General features: G+C 40.1%; 1 protein-coding gene across 1 annotated transcript in view; it reads left to right on the forward strand.

Annotated features, from left to right (window-relative positions):
• The window catches only part of fam222a (family with sequence similarity 222 member A), a 289,691-nt gene that overhangs the window by 197,053 nt on the left and 68,425 nt on the right, over nucleotides 1-24,213 (forward strand). The window contains exon 6 of the mRNA XM_043715498.1: nucleotides 5,249-5,379. Within this exon, the coding sequence (XP_043571433.1) occupies nucleotides 5,249-5,379 (131 nt within the window). The remainder of the gene's footprint in view (nucleotides 1-5,248; nucleotides 5,380-24,213) is intronic.

The following is a 24,213-nucleotide window of genomic DNA, read 5'->3' on the forward strand; positions in this document are numbered from 1 at the left end:
ATTTTCTAGAATCTCTTAAAACCCATCCATGCAATTGGCTCCTTCCATAAAGAGATTTATTTTTTACCTCTGATTTGTCTTTTGTTTCTTTATTCATTTTTAAAATACTGTGTGAATGCAAGCTGCTAAGCAATTAACTTTCACTGTTTGGATAGTTAGACTTGCTTCTAATGACTATCATTGAAGTATAGTTCCATAACTTTACCATCTCTTCTGAATGATAAAATGTCCATTTCACCATGTGTTGTGCAATTTTGACGATCTACATTTCTTCGGCTTTGGTATCCAGACTGTAAAGACCATTTGTCCTCTAATCGCTTCCCAGAAAGTGGAAGGCTAACAGAATTTTCTGCCTGGATTTATGCTAAACCATTTGACTTTGAATGTATGAATTGATGATTTTTTCAGAAGGGCACAACAGAACCATCAGTAAAGTGATTAACTATCTCCAAAGATGAGCAAAGCAGATGTGGAGCTGACAGCAAAACATGAAAAGTGAAGGACAGTAAAAGAACTTGTGACCATGGGACAAAACCCTAAATTATGAAGGACATTTTTAACTGTTGTTCCAAAATGTCTTCTTTGAAAGAGACTAGTGCTGCCAAAAACAGCTGTAAATGCATGTTCGTTGGCTGTCTGGAGAGAAGCCCATGGAATATTGCACATACAGATGTGATAGGTACTTCAGCAACAGTTCTTCAAATGGGAAAGAGGCAAGTGAAACAGACTAGGCTGTGATCTCATGTGACTACAAAGACAATCTTGTTCAACAGCAAGCTACCCCTGCAAATATATTTCAAACAGTAGACACATCGTCTGTTTTTCTCTTTGAAGAATATGCAAGGACAGAGGTTAAAAAGCCAGTTTCAACACTACTGGCAAATGCTTGTGGGACTGACCACCTTGTATGTGCTAGTAAGCTAAAATTGGCCTGGGTTCAAGTGTAAGTTGGTGTGAAGTTCCAGTCAAAATATGTCCCCTAGTCACACCTGTGCAGTTAAGGGATACTCTTACTGAGTGCTGGAAGCCAGCTAAGCAGCAAGCCAGACAAAAGGAGATGGCACAACAAAAGTTCAGTTTCTCACGCCGTATGCTAGAATTCAGTCACAGTTGAAAGGAATCCAGAACAGAATCTTGAACAGCCTGCTAAATTAAGAATCTTGAAATTGACTGTTCAGTTAGCAACATCTTCGCTACTGGTAACCTCCACTTCAATGGCTGCAGTGTTCAACTACTGGCTGTTCAAACAATGACAGATTCATATATCTTTAGTTTTTTGGACTCGCCTCTTATTTCTAGTTTGTGTGCATGTCTGCATTTATTAATTCTCGTGTTTAGTAATTAATGAACAAACACTCAAGTTTAGAATGCCTGTTTAAGTTTTATTCCCACAAAGGAAGGGTCCATTTTAATTTAACTTTTTATTGCAACTAACTGAGGGGCTGAGGTGAATAAAGTTGAGTTAGTCCATCCCGCTTCACAGATGAATTTGACAATTTAGAATATTCCTGTAATTTAAAGAAACTTGTAAGAAATTGGGGAACCTTGCCTGGGGTCTAGGCATAACAGCCTAAAGTCTGAAGAGATGGGCAAACATCTAAGTTTATTAATGTTCATATTAATGAGGAAGATCTCTACGAAATGAATCCTTTTTAATAAATCAAAAGACTGCAGAAGCTGAAAATCTGAAACAAAAATGAGTTCTCCAGCTCTTTTTAATAAGTCTGACAGCATCTGTGGAGAGAGAAACAAAGTTGACATTTTAAGTTCCACTACTCTGGAGCCTTTGAATGAATCTTTGTTGGGCTTCTGGACTTTGTTGTGCTGAACTTAGGAGTGCCTACCAATGCCCCCTCTAACTGTGCCCAGTACTTACTTTGTTTAACACTTTTATAACCAGTTTTGTTGGGATTTGGTATTCTCAATTAATTTTAGTATTTGGTATCTAAGAATGCTATGTCCCAGGGATTAGAGAATGACCATGGATCCTAAAGCACTTGTTTATGCATAAAGAAAAATGCCCTCCTGCTGACAATTCTTCAGTTTCCATTTCTGAAATACATATTACAAATGCAGGTTCTCATTTTTTTACAACTTGAGATTATTTACAAAGTGCACTTCAATCACTACTGCATGCCTGTGGTTACAGCATACTAACAGATTTATTTAAAGTAGTTGATCTAAACTTGCAGCAAGAAAAAATGGAAACATAACGAAGTATTAATGGCTTCCAGTAATTCGGGTTTTGGTGATTCTCACAGTTAGTTATACATCTTGTGCAGTATTATCGAGTTTTGAGAAGATTTGTAGCTCAGGTTGAGGTTATGGATGTAAGTTTGCTGGCTGAGCTGGAAGGTTCATTTCCAGACGTTTCGTTACCCTACTAGGTAACACCTTCAGCGGGCCTCAGGCAAAGCAATGCTGAAAATTCCTGCTTTCTATTTATATGTTTGGGTTTCTTTGGGTTAGTGATGTCATTTCCTGTGGTGATGTCACTTCCCGTTCCTTTTCTCAGGGAGTGGTAGATGGGGGTCTAACTCGATGTGTTTGTGTTTGTTGATAGAGTTTCGGTTGAAATGCCATGCTTCTAGGAATTCTCATGCGTGTCTGTGTTTGATTTGACCTAGGTTGGATGTGTTGTCCCAGTCGAAGTGGTGTCCTTCCTCATCTTTATGTAAGGATACTAGTGAGAGAGGGTCATGTCTTTTTGTGGCTAGTTGGTGTTCATGTATCCTGGTGGCTAGTTTACTGCATCCAGAATCCCTAGCCACTCTCCCCTACATCAAAGACATCTCAGAAGTAACTGCCAGACTACTCAGACCCCTTGGCATCATGGTAGTCCACAAACCCACGAACACACTAAAACAGCAGCTAATGAACTTGAAAGACCCTATACAGACAACAGGCAAAACTGTAAATGTCATTTACAAAATACTGTGCAAGGACTGTAACAAACACTACATTGGACAAACAAGCAGGAAACTAAGCTTATGAGCAATATAATTTGATAAGTAGATATTAATTATGCATTTACCAATGATTTGAAGTCAAACATAGTTGGGCCTGGACTAACAATCCAGATAACAGTTTACAGTCCACCATGGTAGTTAGAGCAATGACAGCATTCTGTATTTATATATTATTAGCATTAGAAGCATCATAAAACAAAACATAGCCTTACAGGGAACTATTAGAATAAATGTCTAAAAGCTTGGTCAAGGAGGTAATGATGTATTTAAGGAAGAAGAGAAAGAGAAGTGGAAAGTTCTGGGAAGGGAATTCCAGAGCTTAGGGTCTTGCAAACTGAAAGCAAAGCTGCATGTGGCAGGATAATTGAGATTGGGAGTGTTCAAGCGATCCAGATTGGAGACGTGCAGATGAGTTGTAGGGCTAGAGGAAATTCCAGTAATGGGAAGTTCAGAGCCATGAAGTGATTTGGTTTCAAAATTGATCTCCATATTGACTCCTATTTAAGGATTACATTTGGTAAAGGTGAATGGGTCTTAGTGTAACTTCAGATGACCTTGAGTCTGCAGACAACATGGGATGCCAACCAGGAATGCATTAAAATAATAAATCTAGAGTTAATAAAAAGTTTGCATAAAGGTTTCGACAACAGTGGAGCTGCAGTGAGGTGAATTGGATGATGGTATGGAATTAAGATCAAGACATTGCATCGATTTATTTTTGTAATGGCACTATCTTGTTGTCAATTATGACACCAAAGCTGTTTCAGCCTTAGTTACCAAGGAAGGGTTAATGGTTTCAGCCAGCTCTGTCTATTTAGTTGAAAGAAGTTTCTGCTTATCCAGGATTGGATGTCAAACCAGAATCTCAACAAGTTTGAGTGAAAGAGACATTTCGAGAAATTGCATTGAATTTTTTCGTTAAGTCGTGGGATGTTGGCTTATGAGCATTTATTACCCAGCCTTGAGAAGTTGATGGTATAAATACAACTGAGTCTCTTGGACCACTTTTAAAGAGTACTTGAGTAAATCACATTGCATAAATGGCAGATTTCCTTCCAAATGGACATTAATGGATTAGATCTTTTTATGACCATCCAGTGGTTACTTTTTTTTAACCATTACTGATGATATCTCTAAATTCCATATATAACTAATTTACATTGTTCAGCTGCTGTAGTTAAATTTGAACTTTTTTTTCTCTGGATCATTAACCAAGATTATTGGATCTCCAGTCTAATAACGGAATCTCCTCTGCTGTTGTACCCTTGATGTTGTGAATGTATATCTGGAAATTATTGCATTATCAATTTATGTTGCCAAGGAATTCATCTTCAGTATAGAGGGCTAGATATAGACCTTGGCATTTGACCAGAGGTAACAGCCCAAGAATGGGATATGACCAATGCAGGTGATTTGCTACATACCATTGGACAGATAAGGTTGAACCTAGACCAGTTCTACAAAGCTGTTTGATGTTTTTGTAGAATTACATTTAATTTTACTCAAAAATTGCATGAATCTGTGTAAAACTCTGTAAAACTATACAGAGGGTTTGTCAGTCTGACATTGCATTGGGATATCGACCGACTTCACACTTATTGTTTAAAAAGCTGAGCTGTCTTGAGAATGTAATTTAAAAGAAGTTCTGGGATTTACATATTAAAGAACAGAAACCAGAAAATCCCATTATGAAAGTTTTAATCTAAGATTGTTTACTGGATAACCTCTCCATGACACTGGACTCCTTTGGCTATAAATTCTGTGAGCATGATCTTAAACTTCACAACCACCTGATGAAGGACCAGTGCTCCGAAAGCTAGTGCTTCCAAATAAACCTGTTGGACTATAACCTGGTATTGTATGATCTTTAACTTTGTCCACCCCAGTCCAAAACCAACACCTCCAAGTGAAGCTGTATGATGGTGGAGAGGTGTTAAAAGAGGATGGCGTTGTCAATCACATCAAAGTTAAATGATTTATTCCTGATTGCAATTGATTACTAAATTGATGAAACCTTAGATGTCCATTGATTTTAAATTTTAAGCTAATTTCGTGGCAAGGACAATGGAGAATATTATTCCAATAATTTGATGTCATATGGTTAAATAACTTGAACAATTGAAGTATTGATTTTGAGAAATTTCATTAATTTGAATTAGTTGGACTTTAGTTCCTTATCTAAATAGAATTATGCATCGGTATCAATTTCACTGAAATATTTAAGTTTTCCTTTTTCTTACATGATTGGTTCTTATGTTTTTTTTCTTTTCATTTAACAGCGTGATAGTTGAAGGCATTGACTGCGGGAATAGACGCAGCTCCTCCACCATGTTGGCCTGCCTTCAGCGAACACAGAACCCACCTTCGCAACGTTTATCATGTCCCAGTAAAACACTGGAATCTGTGAAATGTGAGTAGAATTTTATAGTTGGGTGTTTATATCAGTACAGCCATACTCATTCTGATTGTGATGGGGAGATGATTGTCCTTCATATCTTGCCTTAGACCTTCCCTGTATATACTGCTACAAGTCTAAATAACAACAAGAAAAATGAAAGTGTTAGGTTTCTAACTATTTCAAAGGACAGGAAAGTCAAGCAGTATATACGTCAAAACGAAAATGTATGAGAAATATGTAATCTACCTTCCTTAAAATGGATATGTGAGGAAAGTGAATCTGTAAATAACAAAATTAAAAGCAGAAACTGTCTGAACTGCACAGCTGGTATTATTACCTGCAGTGAGAATTGTTTGTTGTGTAAATACATCTTCAAAAGTGAAAGGCAAACCGTCTCCTTTTGTCAGGTCATACAAATAAATTGAGGAGGGAAAGATAGCAAACTACCTTGTGTAGATGCAGGAACCTATTACATTATATTAATGAGATAACTGAAAGACCTTAGAACAAAAGAATGCACATAATTTTAATGGCAATAACACAAAGCATGAGGTCCAAAATTAATCAGGACTTTATGAAAACATACTGCAGATGTACTAGCCCTGAGAAATGAGGGAAAAGAGGCTAGCACACTCTGCACATACCACATAAGAGTATGTTGTAATTGAAAGTCTAGACCTGCAGCATCAATTTACCTGATCAATCCAATCAACCTATAGAATACTGGTTCAGGAGTAAGTGGGAGATGTTAAAATCTGTGAAGTGATTCAGGTCAAAGAGCTGTTGAGTGCCTTGGGAGAGAGATTGATGCAAGCTACAGAATATTATATAATCTTGCTTGAAATTATAAGGGAATCTAAAGTGAAAATGAAGAAGCCTTGCATTTGCTGGAGTATTGTAGGAACATGCTACAGCAAAGTAGCTGTAGTGTGAGATATTGAGAATGAGCAGTAAAAATATCTGAGACAAGTGATGCCTCAGGAAAGGAGTAGTGAAACTTCGGTAGGTAGTCAGTGTAGATGGTGAACTGTAGAAGGTAGAGGTTAACTTAATCCATGTAGTTACTAAATGAACATATGCAATTGTCTATTTGCTTAATGTTAGAGATATACATTCATTATGCAAGACCAAATGACACTTGAGAACACTCTAATGTTTATCAGAGATGCAGCTGAAAATGGCCAGTTTGTCAATGAAATTAAAAAATGAATAAACTTCCTTGCTGCTTGTCCAGCCTGAACAACCAACTGCGATAGTGAATTTAATAGAATGATGTTCTGAAGTCTTGCAAAGAGGCACAAGTGGAGAGAGAAACAGAGTTAACATTTCAAGTTGAGAATGACCATTCCACAAAATGAGCAGTAGCTCTGAAAAAAATCATTTTTATCTCAGTTTTAATACTTTCTTCACAGATGCTGCTAAATCTTCTGTATATTTCAATTATTTGATCATGCTTTTGGCTTTTTTTACTGTCATGAAATAGGCTGTTTTCAAAAGGAGGAAGAAAGCTTTTGGGGTGCATTTTGATGGCTGTATGAGAGGAGATGAAAAGGAAATCGTTGAGGGAAATAAGAACAAAAATATTACATTGAACATGTTCTGCCTTTCAGTAATGAATAATCAGTGCTCAATTCATTTACCCATCTTTACTTTATTTTTTTTTTCAATTCCCTGGTATGGAAGTAGGCCATTTGGCCCATCGAGTCCACACCAACCCTCCAAACAACATCCCACCCAGACCACCTTACATTATCCCTGCAACTCTGCATTTTTCATAGCTAATCCACCCAACCAACACATTCCTGGACACTATGGGCAATTTAGCGTGGCCAATCTACTTAACCAGCACATGTTTGCTCTGTGGGAGGAAACTGGAAGCACCCAGAGGAACCTCATGCACACATTGTGAAGAATTGTGCATATTCCACACAGACAGTCGCCCAGGGATGGAATCGAACTCTGGTTCCTGCCACTGTGAGGCAGCAGTGCCAATCACTGAGCCACTGTGCTGTCCCAAACCCTTACTTAATAAATAGCTTTCAATCTTGGTATTAAATTTCAATTAACCAAACATCATCTGCTTTTCGGGGAATAAATTCTAGATTTCTACTCTTTGTGAAAAGCGCTTCTTGATTTTGCCTGTAAGTAGCCTAGTTCTAATTTTGATGATGCTGTCCTTTTCCGGATTCCTTCACTGAAGGCGATTATTTTTCTATATGTACTATATCAAATCCCTTTATCATTTTAATCACTCAATTAAGTTAGCCCTCATCCCTAAACTCAAGGGAATAGGAATTGGTCTACATAATTTGTTCTCATAATTTTAACTTTTGATTATGTAATGGGCACCAAAATCCCTGTACTCTATAACTCCTAATATTTCACTATATACAAAATATTCTAAGATTTCTAATTTTGGTCCAAACTTTGCACTTCCTTACATTGATCACTGTTGTAGATATGCCTTCATTGTGTCCATGTTCTTTTGTAACTCCCTCCTTCCATTTGCACAATTTACTGTTTCTCCTGAACACAGTCAGTTGCAAACTTTGTGCAATACTAGATACTTTATCAATTATTTGGGTGAAGGTGTATATATAGCTTAAAGTAATACAGACAACACAGCTGCTGGGATAACACATAGTCATAGAGATATACAGCGTGGAAACATACCCTTTGGTCCAACTTGTCCATGCCTACCAGATATCCTAAATAAACTTAGTCCCATTTGCCAGCATTTGGCCCATATCCCTCTAAACCCATCCTGTTCATCCAGATGTCTTTTAAATGTTGTAATTGTACCAGTCTCCATCACTTCCTCTGGCAGCTCATTCCATACATACAGTACCCTCTGCGAAAACAGTGCCCCTTAGGTCGCTTTTAAATCATTCCCTTCTCACCTTAAACCTATGCCCTCTTGTGTTGGACTCCTCCATTCTGGGGAAATGGCCTTGTCTATTTACCCTATACATGCCCCTCATGATTTTATAAACCTCTTATAAGGTTACCCCTCAGTCTCTGACGCTCCAGGGAAAATAGCCCCAGCCTATTCAGCCTCTCCCTATAGCTTAGACCCTCCAGGTCTGGCAACATCCTTGTAAATTTTTTCAGAACCTTTTCAAGTTTCACAACAGTCTTCCTATAGCAGGGAGATCAGAATTGCGCACAATATTCCAATAGTGGCTTAACTGCAACTTGACCTCCCAACTCCTCTATTCAATGCACTGATCAATAAAGGTAAGCATACCAAATGCCGCTTTTACTATTCTATCTACCTGTGACTCTACTTTCAAGGAACAATGAACCTGCATTCCATGGTCTCTTTGTTCAGCAACACTCCCCAGGAATCCTCATGTTATCCACTAAGAGAATTTGCCTGTTATTCCTCAACTATTTGCTATCTAGTGACCCAATAGCAATGCTGGTCACAAGGAAGCCTCTAATTCTATGAACTTGTAATCATTTGTGTGTGGTATCTCTCTTAATGCCTTCTAGAAGTCCACATAAGCAAGATACATAGACCGTTCCCTATCCACCTTGCTAGTGACCTTTAAACTTGAAAGCATGACCTACCTTTCAAAGTTTCATTAGAGTTTCTTCGATCAGCTCTAACTTGTTAGTGTTCATTCCATTTATTGAGAGCTCAAAATAATGTAACCATAATGTTAAACAGATTTGATTCCCTCCATTCTCTCCTTAAATACTAATTGTTCTAGATCTTCAACTTTTCAAAACTCATGCAATGTCCCTTGAAAAGGAATCTCTCCATTTCATATCACTCTCTTTTGCCAAATGTTAATTTTCCTGATCTGTTTACTTTCTATGCCAAGTTGCAATGGCTCAGGCAGTCTTCCAGAAATTATTACCCAAGAGGGCTTACTTTTTAAATTTAGAGCCTAACACCTGAAGGCATAAGGGTGTGATAAAGACAAATGATATGTTGGCCTTCATGGCAAGAGGATTAGGGTACACGATCGGGGATTCTAGCTGTAATTGTCCAGGCCCTTGATGAGACCATATGTGGACTGTTGTGTGCAGGTTTGGCCTCCTTGACATAGAGTCATACAGTCATAGAGATGTACAGCATGGAAACAGACCCTTCAGTCCAACCCGTCCATGCCAGCCAGATAGCCCAACCCAATCTAGTCCCACCTGCCAGCACCCGGCCCATTTCCCTCCAAACCCTTCCTATTCATATACCCATCAAAATGCCTCTTAAATGTTGCAATTGCACCAGCCTCCACCACATTCTCTGGCAGCTCATTCCATACATGTACCACTCTCTGCGTGAAAAAGTTGCCCCTGAGGTCTCTTTTATATCTTTCCCCTATGCCCTCTAGTTCTGGACTCCCTGACCCCAGGGAAAAGACTTTGTCTATTTATACTATCATAATTTTGTAAACCTCTATAAGGTCAACCCTCAGCCTCCGACGCTCCAGGGAAAACAGCCCCAGCCTGTTCAGCCCCTCCCTGCAGCTCAGATCTACCAACCCTGGCAACATCCTTGTAAATCTTGTTTGAACCCTTTCAAGTTTCACAACATCTTTCCGATAGGGAGGAGACCAGAACTGCACACAATATTCCAACAGTGGCCTAACCAATGTCCTGTACAGCCGCAACATGACCTCCCAACTCCTGTACTCAATACTCTGACCAATAAAGGAAAACATACCAAACGCCCTTTTCACTATCCTATCTACCTGTGACTCCACTTTCAAGGAGCTATGAACCTGCACTCCAAGGTCTCTTTGTTCAGCAACACTCCCTAGGACCTTACCATTAGGTGTATAAGTCCTGCTAAGATTTGCTTTCCCAAAATGCAGCACTTCGCATTTATCTGAATTAAACTCCATCTGCCACTTCTCAGTCCATTGGCCCATCTGGTCCATATCCTGTTGTAATCTGAGGTAACCCTCTTCGCTGTCCACTACACCTCCAATTTTGGTGTCATCTGCAAACTTACTTTTCCCCTCAGAGGTACAGTTAGTATTTTGGCTATGGAGGGCTTGACTGGACTCTAGCAATCTGATCTCAATATATCTTGAAGTAATAATCCAATGGCTCAATGAGATGGTACTCTACTTTTTTACTTATGCCACTCCTGGTCAGCTCATCTAAAGTGAACTATTTGATTTCAGCTATTGAGAAATAAATGAAGAGTTTTCCAAAGAAGGCCAGCAACCCTGTTCTAACTCAAGATAAAGACAGTGATTAGTATAAGATTTTAATTTGGAAAAGAAGCACAGTTCCATAGCCTTTTTGGCTTTAAGAAAAGTTGTCAACCACAACAATCAGCTTTGCTTTTAACAAAAGATTTCTTCAAATATTTGTGGCAGATATTTATAGTATATTATGCTATACATTAGAAGACAATCAGACTGACATACAAGTATTGAATACTGTATGTAATAAATAAGTATAAAACTACATACATTTATGCAAAATTATCATTCATCTTATGCACTTTTCAGGCTTCAACGGCAGTTAATTGAGGAAGGAAAGGATAGCTTTTGGCATACATTTTGTGACAGGCACCACTGTGTCTCCTGTGCCAATCATTTTTAAGTGTTATTATTCAGTTCTCCCTTGTCCTCATTTAAGCACAACTCCTTTTCAATTGCTGATTGTCAAAGGCTTGGAGAGAAGAGGAGATTGCAATGAATTGTATCTCTAATATTACAAGCAGTTCATTCATGGTACTATATTTCATTATATGCTATAGTTTATGAAGCACAAAAAAATTGGATTACAACTACATAAATAATTTAATATTTTACTCTGAAGGAGAAAGGATGGTTCAAATGAAGTGTAGCTTATACAGAAAGAATTGAATATTTTTGACAGTTCTATTTTAAATTTCTTGCTGCTTCTCCTCATAAGGGAATATTAGACATCTTTGAGACACTGTTCATCTTGGACAGGTAAAGATAGATGTATTTTGACCCTATTGCTGCCACACTGTTTCAAATAAGGAAGCAGAAAATTGGGAAGAGTCCTTTGCCCCACCTTTTCCAAGGCTATATATAATTCTGTAATGGCTTCCAGTCGACACTAACCTTCTCGAGGGAGGGTTTGTTAAATGAGTAATCTTTACCCCTCATTAATCCCCAGAGCTGTGAAGAACACAATGCTTCAATCTCTGTACTCTATTAAAAAGTGGATGTTGCTGACAAGGCTAGAAATTATTGCCCTGCCTACTTGGCCTGAAAGGTGAAAGTGAGTGGCTTCTTGTTTGGGAAATGCATGAGCCATTTATCCAAATTCATAGCCATATCTGAAAATCCTGATAGATGTCACAATCCTTGGGAATAATCACTACTATTGAACCTGCTGAAACGGGACACAAAGTGTATTGATCTTTTTTTTAAACTCAATTATAGGAAAGTCTCAATCTAGGTTAAATGTTTGTATTAAAATATGTCAACCATTCTCCTTTTGTGGACTTGGAGGTGTCCAATTCTCACATCAAATGCAGCATCCATTTGAAACCCATTTCAAGGCAGTATACGCATGTTGTTAAATTTATGATATGTAGGTTTTGCAAATGGGTTATGGGCTTTTTCTTTCCTCAAAGTATTTCACACAGAAATCAAAGCCGTAGTTTAGCTAATTTGCTTCTTACGAACTCACTAATTAGCCTGAAGTTTAGCTTGTCTTCTGGCTTTCTTTTCAATTCAGTGTAAATGTATCCACTTCACAAGTAAGCACCAATCTGGCTAACATAGCAGTGAATGCTATTATCCATAAATTGGTGATTTTTCGAACAAAAAATGTTTAAAAAGGTGAGGCCAAAAAATCTTTAGGCCTGTGATGAAGTTACATGTTATTGACACATTTTTTAAAAAAAATGTTTATCCCTTCCCTATTTTCCATTTTGAATTGGAACTTTTCTTTGTGACATCTGTAGGCTTTGATTAAAATCTTCAATGACTGTCTTGTTTGTTGTCATAATGTGATCTATTTTGCTCTGTGACAGAATGTATAAGAGCTTAATCAGTTTTATTCTTAAATTATTTGAAAATCTCTGTAGCATTTTGCCTATGTGGACAGGGCGTGGCTAACATTCCAGTTTGAGTAGTGGTATTATTTTCATGGCTATTTTAATTGCTGTATACTTTCATTGGCTTTTTCTCTTCTAGTTGGTGCGTACTATAAGTTCGCTTCATAATTGCTTCCTTTGATACCCATACAAAAATTGAATTTTAGAGAAATTCTCCAATTGAATGGAGGATCATGTTAGTAATTATTTGTAGAAAGATTTTTTGTATTTCAAGAACAAAGAGAGGAGACTGAATTGAAAATTGAATTCAGTGCACTCTACTGAAAGAGTGGAATCTTGTGATGCTCTCAGAAGCAGGAAGCAAGGCAAGCAGGGGAATTCAATTGTGCAGGAGACAAAAAGGCAAGCTCTTGACAGCAAGCATCAAGAAGCCTCTTTGGATGTATTTGCATGTTATTCATGCTCATTAAAAGGTAATCTTATTGAATTAAGTAATCTTTTTCTGATTTAGTAATCCACAAATGAGATGTGTGCCCCAGATTCACTATTGCAATAAAAGGGTATGCAGCAGGTTAAAAATTCATAAGTATATTTGGAATGAGTAGGATCTCTTTTTCTTCTGGAGAATGTTGCTCAATAACTGGCAGTGATGATTAACATTGGATGGTAGCACTGAAAGGGAAAATTCTGAATGAGAAAGGGAGGATTCCAGAACGTGTGGAGGAAAGGAGGTCCTTATGTCCTGGTTGTGGTGATCCTCTTCTGGGAAAGGGAGGATGCACTTGTGTGCACAGGAGGGATGGGCCTGATATGGGTGTGATCATTCCATTGGGTGGAGTGGTAACATGGTAAGCTTCCCAGTGAGGAATGGTTGAGGAAATTGGTGCTGTTAATGGTGGGATTTGATGAACTTGAAACTCTGGCTGGCAGAGGAAACGATCACAGTTGGAGGAGGGACCCTGCAACGCTGAAGGGATGGCAACATATCTGAATCAAGATAGTTAATCGCTTGGAGCAGACTCTACAGATGATATCAAGCTGTCCTTGTCTTTCTAAATGGTAAGTGCAGTCAACAGAGCCTTGGTGAAGAAAGGGGAAGAACCTAATCCACATGAAGGAGTGGATGATGCAGTTGCAGCACCTGCTAGGGTACAGGAGCAGCATAGCAGACATTTCCCTGTAACACCCTCATTGTATTCTTATTCCAGTCAAATTGAGGCCCTGCAACATCTCTAGCTTTGCTCCTCTGTTGAAATTTCAGTTATGCTGCGAGGAGCATCTGGAGACCACTACATTTCCATGGCTTCACAAGCTAGAAAGAAAAGTGCTGCAGACCCTTTGGCACAAACGAGCCCTTTTGCATGCTATCTTGGAAGCAACATTGAAGTTGTAATTTTTAAATGGAATCACCTGTGTCTCTCTCTACACTGAGCATCCAGAGATTGTAATACAAAGGATGCATACACCCACAACATATGGAATCCTTCTGTTACAGATGCTGTTCAAAAAGCAGCCTCTGTGGGATGATGAATGGGTGAGCACTATCTGCTGGGTTTTCAGCTGAATTTCAAAGTCCCAACTTTACAAATTCTGCCAAGGTATAAGTGTGCATGTGTCCGGATACTCTGACATTCCACTACTTAAAAGGCTACAAAATAAATGAGTTTTCTGTACCATCAGAACTGGGGAAGCCTGCAAGTGGAGAACAGAATTGGCTCAAGGTTGTGTATGATTCCCTTCCCTTATAGAGTTGATGTTAAAATCAGATCAGCCATGATCTTATTGAATGGCAGAGCAGGCTCAAAGAACCTGCTTTTGTTATTGTTCATATGTTTGTAGCCTCACCTATATGATCATGACTCCTGACTGTGAATAGCTAACTGATCAGCCAGCTGGCTTGTCCAGAGTCCAACACATTGCACATTTCCAGTTCTGTCAAAATGACAATTTCAACAACTTCAGAAGATGCTGCCTAGAGTATGTAATGGAAAAATATGAATGTGCTTAAAATTAGGAACAACACCAAATTATGCAGGTGGTCAGCAGTTTTTAAGAGAAAATTGGATAACATTGACAGTTAGAGTTTCTTCTCTGAGTAATTGTATTAACTTGCTTACATTACCAGGAAGGTCTACGTAGATTAAGTAATTTTGCTGCTGACAAACCTTGATTTATCAAATCTGTGTCATATGTTAAAGAAAGGTCTTGCATAGAGAAAGAGGAATGAGAAAAGTCTATTGATAGTCATCACATTTGGAGTAACTTTATGTGGAAACCTTCCTACTTGTTGTAATCTTTCCTTCCTGATTCCTTCAGGAATGAATCAGCTGAAAGAGTTATTTAGGCAGCAAACCAATGTCTCTGAAATTTTAGTTGCGCTTTTAATTTTGATACCAAAGATTTCCCTATTCCACTTTATGACATTGTTGGTTCATGATTTGCACATTACTTAATGTTTTTGCAATCCACAATTTGAATGTCCTATAAAAGTGAAAATTGTTACTGACTTTCTTCAATCAGCGTAATGCAAATGTTTCCAAAACCTAAACAGTCTCCATGGAATCCTTCTGAATTGTGTTCCATTGCAATGGGTATAGTTTGGAGTGTTCCGACATTAAAAGTAGACAAAGGACTTTCAGCCAATTAAGTCTATTTTGCTATTCCGTGAGATCAGAGCTGATTTGATACTCCTCATCTCCAACTTCTTGTCTTTTCCCTCAAACCCTTAATTCACTTACTGATTGAAAGACCTATCTTGGCCTTGAATACAGTTAACAACCTAGCCTCTACAATCCTCTGTGATAGAGTTCCACAGATTTATTGCCCTTTTGAGGGAAAAAGTTATCCTCCTCTTCTGTCTTAAATGGAGAACCCCTTAGTCTGAGATTGTCGTCTAGTTCTATACTCTCCCTCAAGGAGAAACAGCTCCTCAGCATTTATCTAGGCAAGCCCCCTGACGATTTTCTGTGTCTTGATGAGGTCACTGCCCATTCTTCTAAACTCTCATGGGTACAGGCCCAACCTACCCTCCTTACTTTATAATCCCACCATACCCAGAATTCCTGAAGAAGGGCTTATGCCCGAAACGTCGATTCTCCTGTTCCCTGGATGCTGCCTGACCTGCGCTTCTCCAGCAACACATTTTCAGCTCCTTTCTCCCCAGAATTAACCTGGTCAACCTTCTCTGGGCTGCCTCCATTGCCAGAATCATTCCTTATATAAGTGAACCAAAACTGTTCACAACATTCTAGATATGATCCAATTAGCAAGACTTCTCCCTTTTTATCTTCCTTTTTCAAAAAAAAGACCAGCATTCCATGTGCCATCCCTGTGACCTCCTGAACTTGCATACTAACCTTTGTGACTTGTGCGCAAGGAATCTCCAGTTCCTCTGTACTGCAATTTTCAGCTGTCTTTCTCTATATTTAACGAATATTTTCTATTCTTCTTGTCAAAGTGCATAACCTCAGTTTCCCAAATTACATTCGTCTGCCAAGTATTTTCTGCCCACTTGTTTAATCTGTCTAAATTCCCTCTGTAGACTTTATCTTGCCTTTCCATCTATGTTTTGTCATTTGCAAGCTTGGCAAAGGTACATGCATTTCCCTCATCCAAGCCATTAATATAGATTACAAATAGTCAAGGCCCAGCACTGATCTCTGGCACTCCACTAGTTATTGTTTACCATCCTGAAAATACCCTCTTACCTAATTCTGCCACCCTTGTCCTTCTAAATGGTAGTAGTCATGTGTTTGGAAGGTGCTGTCTAAGAAAACGGTGCATCTTGTAGATAGTAAAAGTTACTATTACTGAGCATTGATGGTGGAGGGATTGAATGTTTATGGATGTGCCAATTAAGCCAGCTGTTGTTTTTTTCCCTGGATGGAGTCAAGCTTCTTGAACATTATTAGAACTGCACTCACCCAGGTAATTGAAAAATATTTGATCAGACCTGACTTGTGCCTTATCAGTAGTGATCAGATTTTGGGGAGTCAAGGGAGTTATTTGCCGTAAGATTCCTAGCCTCTGACCTGCTCTCATAACAGTACTGAGGTTACGACACAGGGTAAACCCCTCTACTAATTTAAAACCCGCAACACAGAAAAGATTTGTCCTGTGCAGTGATCTGAAAATTCGAGAGGCCAAAGTAAAAATTAACAACTTTATTTCTTAAAGTATAACAGAGAATAATTAACTAACAACAATTTACAATTCCTTCCTCTAACCTACCTTTTACCTTCCCCATCTACAATACCAGTCTGATAAAATTCCCGATTACTATTTACAAAACAAAACTTCTTGTCTCAAAATCAGTTTTCTCTGTATTCCTGTTTTCTTCTTGGGGATTCGGCTTCACAGGTTACTGATCGATTAAAGGTACCTTTGAGAGAGCAACTTCTCGGGCAGTCTGCATGCTGGTAGCTTGGCAGTTCTCCTCTCAACTGTTCAATTTTCCTTGGTCTTATACCCCCAAAACATCGGATTTTATCATTAGCTTTTAAGATTGTCAATGTACTAAATTCAAACTTGATTGGAATTTGGTATTTGTTCAGAGTAGAATTTAAACTGATTGGCTGTTTTGTCATTTCCAAGCAACCCAGCTAATCTAGCTTTTGACCCAGTGTTACATTGTTTCGTATTGAGAACACTTGGTGTTATCACGTATTTCCCCAAGCTTCTAACTCTCTTAAAGATGCACTACACCCACATCTTCATAACACTTATGACCAGTTTCTGGTCAATTGTAATCCCCAGGATATGTATAGTGAGTTTAGTGATGGTGTTACCCATTCCATATCAAGGGATGATGGTCAGATTCTTTCTTATTAGAGATGTTCATTGACTCGGTCCACAAATGTTACTTGCCATATCAGCCCAAGTCTGGATATTGTCTGGGTAGTTCTACATTTGAGCATGAGGAGTCACAAATGGTTCTGAACATTCTGCAGTCACCAGCAAAAAGTCCTATTTCTGACATGATAATGGAGGGAAGGTCATTGATGAAGCAGCTGAAGATGATTGGACCAAGAACAATGTCCTGAGGAACCCCTGCAAAGATGTCCTGTAGTTAACAGACTGACCTTCAAGCACCAATATGTGCCAGGTGTGAATCTAACCTGTGGAGAGCTTCCCCCCCCCATATTTCCATTTGAATCCAGTTTTGCTAGAACTACTTGATGCTACACTCTGTCAAATAAGTCACTCTCCTTACCTCACCTCCTGGAATTCAGTTGTTTTATCCATGTTTTGGATCCAGGCTGTAATGAGGTTGAGTTGAGTAGCCTTGGTGGAACCCAAACTGAGCATAAGTGACCAAGTTATTGCTTGGAAGATGCTGCTTGAAAGCACTGATCCCTTCTACCACTTTACTGATATCAAAAATGGATGGACAATACTGTCCTGCTCTTTCTGTATAGGACATCTCGAGGCAAGTTTCCCATTTGGTCGGATAGTGCTAATGGTTAGAACACAGAACATAGAAAAGTAAAGCACAGAACAGGCCCTTTGATCCACGATGCTGTGACAAGGATTAATCCTAATCTAAAATAAAATAACTTAACCTACACACCCCTCAATTCACTGCTATCAGTGTGGATGTCCAGCAGTCGTTTAAATGTCCATAATGTCTCTGCTTCCACCACCACCACCACTTGCAACGCATTCCATGCATTCACAACTTTCTGCGTAAAGAACCTTTACCTGATGTCCCCTCTATACCTTTCTCCTAATATCTTAAAACTATGACACCTCTTGCCTGTCAATCCTACCCGGGGAAAAGTTTATGGCTATTGATTCTATCCATGCCTCTCATTACCTTGTACACCTCGATCAGGTCACCTCTCTTCCTCCTTTTCTCCAGAGAGAAAAATGCGAGCTTAGGCGACCTCTCCAATCCAGGCAACATCCTGGTAAACCATCTGTGCACCCTCTTCAAAGCCTCTGTATCTTTCTTACAGTAGGGTGACCAGAACTGGACACAATATTCCAAGTGTGGACTCACCAGGGGCTTGTAGATCTGTAGCAAAACCTTGCGGCTCTTAAACTCGATTCCCCCTGTTGATGAAAGCCAAAACACCATATGCTTGCTTAACAACCCTATCCACTTGGGTGGAAACTTTGAGGGATCTATGCACTTGAACACCAAGATCCTACTGTTCCTCCACACTGCCAAGAATCCTGTCTTTAATCCTATATTCAGCATTCAAGTTCAACCTTCCAGAATGCATCACTTTGCATTTATCCATCTGCCATTTCTCAGCCCAGCTCTGCATTCTGTCTATGTTGCCTTGCAGCCTGCAATAGCCCTTGATACTATAAACGGCACCTCCGACCTTTGTGTCATCTGCAAATTTATTAACCCACTCCTCAACCTCCTTATCCAAGTCATTTATGAAAACTACCAAGAGCAGAGGCCCAAGAACAGAGTCCTGCAGGACCCCACTCAACACTGACTTTCCATCCGTAACCACTCTTTGCCTTCTGTCAGCCAACCAATTCTGAATCCAGACAGCCAAATCTCCCTGTATCCCATATCTCCTTACTTTATGAATGAGTTGAAAAATGTGCTGTTGGAAAAACACAGCAGGCCAGGCAGCATCTGAGGAGCAGGAGAATCGACGTTTCGGGCATAAGTCCTTCTTCAGGAATCTTTATGAATGAGCCTACCATGGGGAACCTTATCAAATGCCTTGCTGAAGTCCATATACACCACATCCACTGCTCGAACTTCGTCGACCTGTCACGTCGCCTCCTCAAAGAGAGTTCAGTAAGATTTGTGAGGGATGATCTGCCCCTCTCAAAGTCATGCTTACTGCCTTTAATCTCACAATGCTTTTCCAAATAGTCATAAATCCTATCCCTCAGAATTATTTCCAAAACCTTGCTGACCACAGACGTAAGACCGACTCGTCTGTAATTGCCAGGGATTTCCCTATTACCCTTCTTGAAAAAAGGAACAACTTTCACCTCCTTCCAATCCTCTAGTACAACTCCCGTGGAGAGTGAGGAAACAAAGATCTTTGCCAGCGGTTTAGCAACCTCCTTTCTTGCTTCCTGGAGCAGCCTAGGATAAATCTGGTCTGGCCCTGGGGACTTATCAATCTTAATGTTTGCCAAAAGTTCCAGCATATTAACTTATCAATCTTGATCTCTTCAAGCCTATTTCCCAGCTCCTCAAAGTTCTCCTTCACAACAAGGTCCCTTTCCTTAGTGAAAACCGAAGCAAAAAACTCATTTAGGGCTTCCCCTACCTGCTCAGACTCCCCGCACAACTTCCCTAAGCTATCCCTGATCGGCCCTACCTTCTCCCTGATCATTCTCTCATTCTTCACGTATGAGTAAAATGCCTTTGGGTTCTCCCTAATCCTCCCTGCCAAGCCTTTTTCCTGCCCTCTCCTGGCTCTCCTCAGTCCATTTCTGAGCTCCTTTCCAGCAAGTCTATAATCCTCTAAAGCTGTGCTAGATCCTTGCCTCCTCCACGTTACATAAGCTGCCTTCTTCCTTTGACAAGAAGCTCCTCTGTTCCCGTCATCCAAGTTTCCTTAATCTTACGCCTTCTTGCTTGTCTCAGAGGAACAAATTCGTGCATCACTCGCAACAACTCCTTAAACAATCTCCACATGTCTGCTGTGCCCTTTCTGTGGAACAATTGCTCCCAGTCTGTACTTCCCAACTCCTGTCTGATAGCGTCATAATTTCCTTTTCCCCAATTAAATATCTTCCCTTGGTAACTGCTCCTTTCCCTCTCCAAGAGTCTGGTAAATGTGAGGCAGTTGTGGTTACTGTCACCAAAGTGTTCTCCCACTGCAAGATCTGACACCTGTCCTGGATCATTGCCAAGCACCAAATCCAAATTGGCCTCTCCCCTTGTCGGCTTGTCTACATACTGAGTAAGGAAGCCCTCCTGAACACCTGACAAAAATGGCTCCATCCAAACCATCTGCACTAAGGAGGTTCCAGTCGATACTGGGAAAGTTGAAATCACCCATAACAACAACCCTGCTACATCTGCATTTCTCCAAAATCTGCCAGCCGATGAGTTCTTTGATCTCCCTACTGCTATTAGGGGGTCTGTAGAAAACCCCCAATGAGGTGCTGCTCCCTTGCTGTTCCTAACTTCCATCCATACTGACTCGGTAGACAAACCTTCCTTAACAACCTTCGTTTCTGTAGCTGTGATGCAATCTCTGATTAGCAATGCTACACCCCCTCCTTTTTTTTTCCACCCTCCCTGTTTTTAAACGTTCTAAACCCTGGAACATCTAGCAACCATTCCTACCCCTGTGAAACCTACGTCTCTGTTATGGCCACAACATCATAGCCCCAAGTACTGATCCATGCTCTAAGTTCACCACTTTTATTTTTGACACTCCTTGCGTGAAAGCAGACACACTTTAACAATTCCTTTGTTTCATCATGTGAGAAACCTTCCTAATAAATTCAGTACATCCTGTCACAGCCCCCCTCTCAAATATGTAGCTCTGATTCCTGCCCCCTTACCAAACTAATTTAAACCCTCCCAAGGTTTACTATAAAAGCTTGGCTAGGGGCCTGACAAATTCATTCACTCACACATCTGATTGAAGATTGTTGCAAATGCTTTCACCTTATCTTTTGCATTGACTAGCTGGGTTCACCCATTATTAATGGTGGGATTATTTGTGAAGACTCTTACTGAGATATTTGTATCATCGATAGTCACAGGTGAGGTGTCGGAAGACTGGAAGTTGACTAATGTGGTGCCACTGTTTAAGAAAGGTGGTAAGGACAAGCCAGAGAAGTATAGACTACTGTGCCTAACATCGGTGGTGGGAAGGTTTTGGAAGGAATCCTGAGGGAAGGACAGGATGTACATGTATTCGGAAAGGCAAGGACTGATTAGGGGTTTTGTGTGTGGGAAATTATGTCTCACAAACATGATTGAATTTTTTGAACAAGTAACAAAGAGGATTGATGAGGGCCGACCGGTAGATGTGGTCTATATGGACTTCAGTAAAGTGTTCAACAAGGTTCCCCATTGGAGACTGGTTAGCAAGGTTAGATCTCATGGAATACAGGGAGAACTAGCTATTTGGATACAGAACTGGCTCAAAGGTAGAAGACAGAGGGTGGTGGAGGAGGGTTGTTTTTCAGACTGGAGGCCTGTGACCATTGGAGTGCCACAAGGATCTGTGCTGGGTCCACTACTTTTCATCATTTATATAAATGAGTTGGGTGGCAGCATAAGAGGTCTAGTTAGTAAGCTTGCAGATGACATCAAAATTGGAGGTGTAGTGGATAGCGAAGAAGTTTACCTCCGATTACAACAGGATCTTGATCAGATGGGCCAATGGGCTGAGAAGTGGCACATGGAGTTAATTTAGATAAATGCGAGGTGATGCATTTTAGGAAAGCAAATCTTAGCAGGACTTATACACTTAATGGTCAGGTCCTAGGGAGTGTTGCTGAACAAAGAGACCTTGGAGTGCAGGTTCATAGCTCCTCGAAAGTGGAGTCGCAGGTAGATGGGACAGTGAAGAGGGCGTTTGGTATGCTTTCCTTTATTGGTCAGAGTATTGAGTATAGGAGTTGGGAGGTCATGTTACAGCTGTACAGGACATTGGTTAGGCCACTGTTGGAATATTGTGAGCAATTCTGGTCTCCTTCCTAATGGAAAGATGTTGTGAAACTTGGAAGGGTTCAGCAAAGATTTACAAGGATGTTGCCAGGGTTGGAGGATTTGAGCTATGGGGAGAAGTTGAATAGGCTGGGGCTGTTTTCCCTGGAGCGTCGGAGGTTAAGCAGTGACCTTCTCGAGGTTTATAATGTCATGAGAGGCATGGATAGGATAAATAGACAGTGTTTTCCCTGGGGTGGGGCAGTCCAGAACTAGAGGGCATAGGTTTAGGGTGAGAGGGGAAAGATGAGACCCAAGGGGCAACTCTTTCACGCAGAGGGTGGTACATGTATGGAATGAGATGCCAGAGAAAGTGGTGGAGGCTAGTACAATTGCAACATTTAAAAGTCACCTGGATGGGTATATGAATAGGAAGGGTTTGGAGGGATATGAGCCACGTGCTGGCAGATGGGACTAGATTGGGTTGGGATATCTGGTCGGCATGGACAAGTTGGACGGAAGGGTCTGTTTCCGTGCTGTACATCTCTAGGACTCTGATGTCTCCTGCATTGTGTTCTTCAATTGTCCACCATCATTCACAACTAGATATGGCAGATTTACGGAGCTTGAATTTGAACCATTGTTTCTGGATTCACTTAGTTTTGTCTATCACGTGCTGCTATGTTACATATTTCTCAATGCTGTTATTATATCTTTCATAATAGACTCTTAACATTTTCCCAACAACAGGTGTTAAGCTTACTGGCTGTAGTTATTTCTGTATTTTTTTTTTGTTTTGTTCCCATTTTCAATACGGATATTCCTTTAAAAATTTTCTAATCTTCCAGAACGTTTCCAGGATTTAAGGGTTCTTGGAAGATTAATACAAGTGTGCATCCACTATCTCTACAACTACTTCCTTTGTTAATATCCAAGGATACAGGGAACTTGGTGGCTTTTAGTCCAAATAGTTTCCTAGTAATTTTTCTCTCGTGATGGTTTATTTTGCATTTAGTTCCTCTTCTCCATTCAACCCTTGATTATTTAGTATTTTTGGAATGCTATTATTGTCTTCTACCCTGAAGCAACCATTTGTCCTGCTCTTTTGTATCAGATGTCTTTCCCCACATCTTGACTATTGCTCCCACAACTCCCATCAAGTCTTTTTTTTCTTCTTCTACCCCCACAGGTTCTATGCCTTCCAACTGTTTACCACTTTCGATTTGTTTCACTTCTTACTAACAAGGCAACTCTGTCCCTTCCTTCTGACCTGCATGTCCTGTCAATGGGACCATGTCTGTGATACCCACAATTTCATACCTACCAATTTAAATCTGTTATTTACCTTGCAAATCCAAGAAGTCAGACTCCAGTTTAGCATTGTATCCATACATTAACTAGAAATGCAAGTCCAGAAGAAGAGAAGTTGAGCATGGGTGAACTGGGACAAGAAAGAGGGAGTGGGCAGAGTAACTTGGAGGAAGGAGAGTAGTGGAGCACCAATAGGATCTCGCAGGAATCTACATTAAAATTAATCTCATGATAGAGTCATAGAGATGTGCAGCACTGAAACAGACCCTTCCATCCAACTTGTCCATGCCAACCAGATATCCCAACCCAATCTAGTCCCACCTGCCAGCACCCGGCCCAAACCCTTCCTAATCGTACACCCATCCAGATACCTTTTAAATGTTGCAATTGTGCTAGCCTGCATCACTTCCACTGGCAGCTTATTCCATAAACGTACCACTCTCTGCATGAAAACGTTGCCCCATAGGTCTCTTTATATCTTTCCCCTCTCACCCTAAAATCTATGCCCTCTAGTTCTAGACTCCCCCACATCAGGAAAAAGACTTGTCTATTTATTCTGTCCATGCCGCTCATGTGTTTATAAACTTCTGTAAGGTCACCCCTCAGCCTCTGAACTTCCAGGGAAAACAGCCGTGGCCTATTCAGCCTCTCCCTATAACTCATCCTCCAACTCTGGCAACATCCTTGTAAATCTTTTCTGAACTTAAAAATGTGTTGCTGGAAAAGCGCAGCATCAAAGGAGAAGGAGAATCGACATTTCGGGCATAGGCCCTTCTTCAGGAGAAATCTTTTCTGAAGCCTTTCAAGTTTCACAACATTTTTCCGATATGAAGGAGACCAGATTTGCACATAATCTTCCAACAGTGGCCTAACCAATGTCCTATACAGCCGCAACAGGACCTCCCAACTCCTGTACTCAATACTCTGACCAATAAAGGAA

This window comes from Chiloscyllium plagiosum, chromosome 25 (genome assembly GCF_004010195.1).
Source record: "Chiloscyllium plagiosum isolate BGI_BamShark_2017 chromosome 25, ASM401019v2, whole genome shotgun sequence".
In the NCBI taxonomy this organism is placed as follows: Eukaryota; Metazoa; Chordata; class Chondrichthyes; order Orectolobiformes; family Hemiscylliidae; genus Chiloscyllium; species Chiloscyllium plagiosum.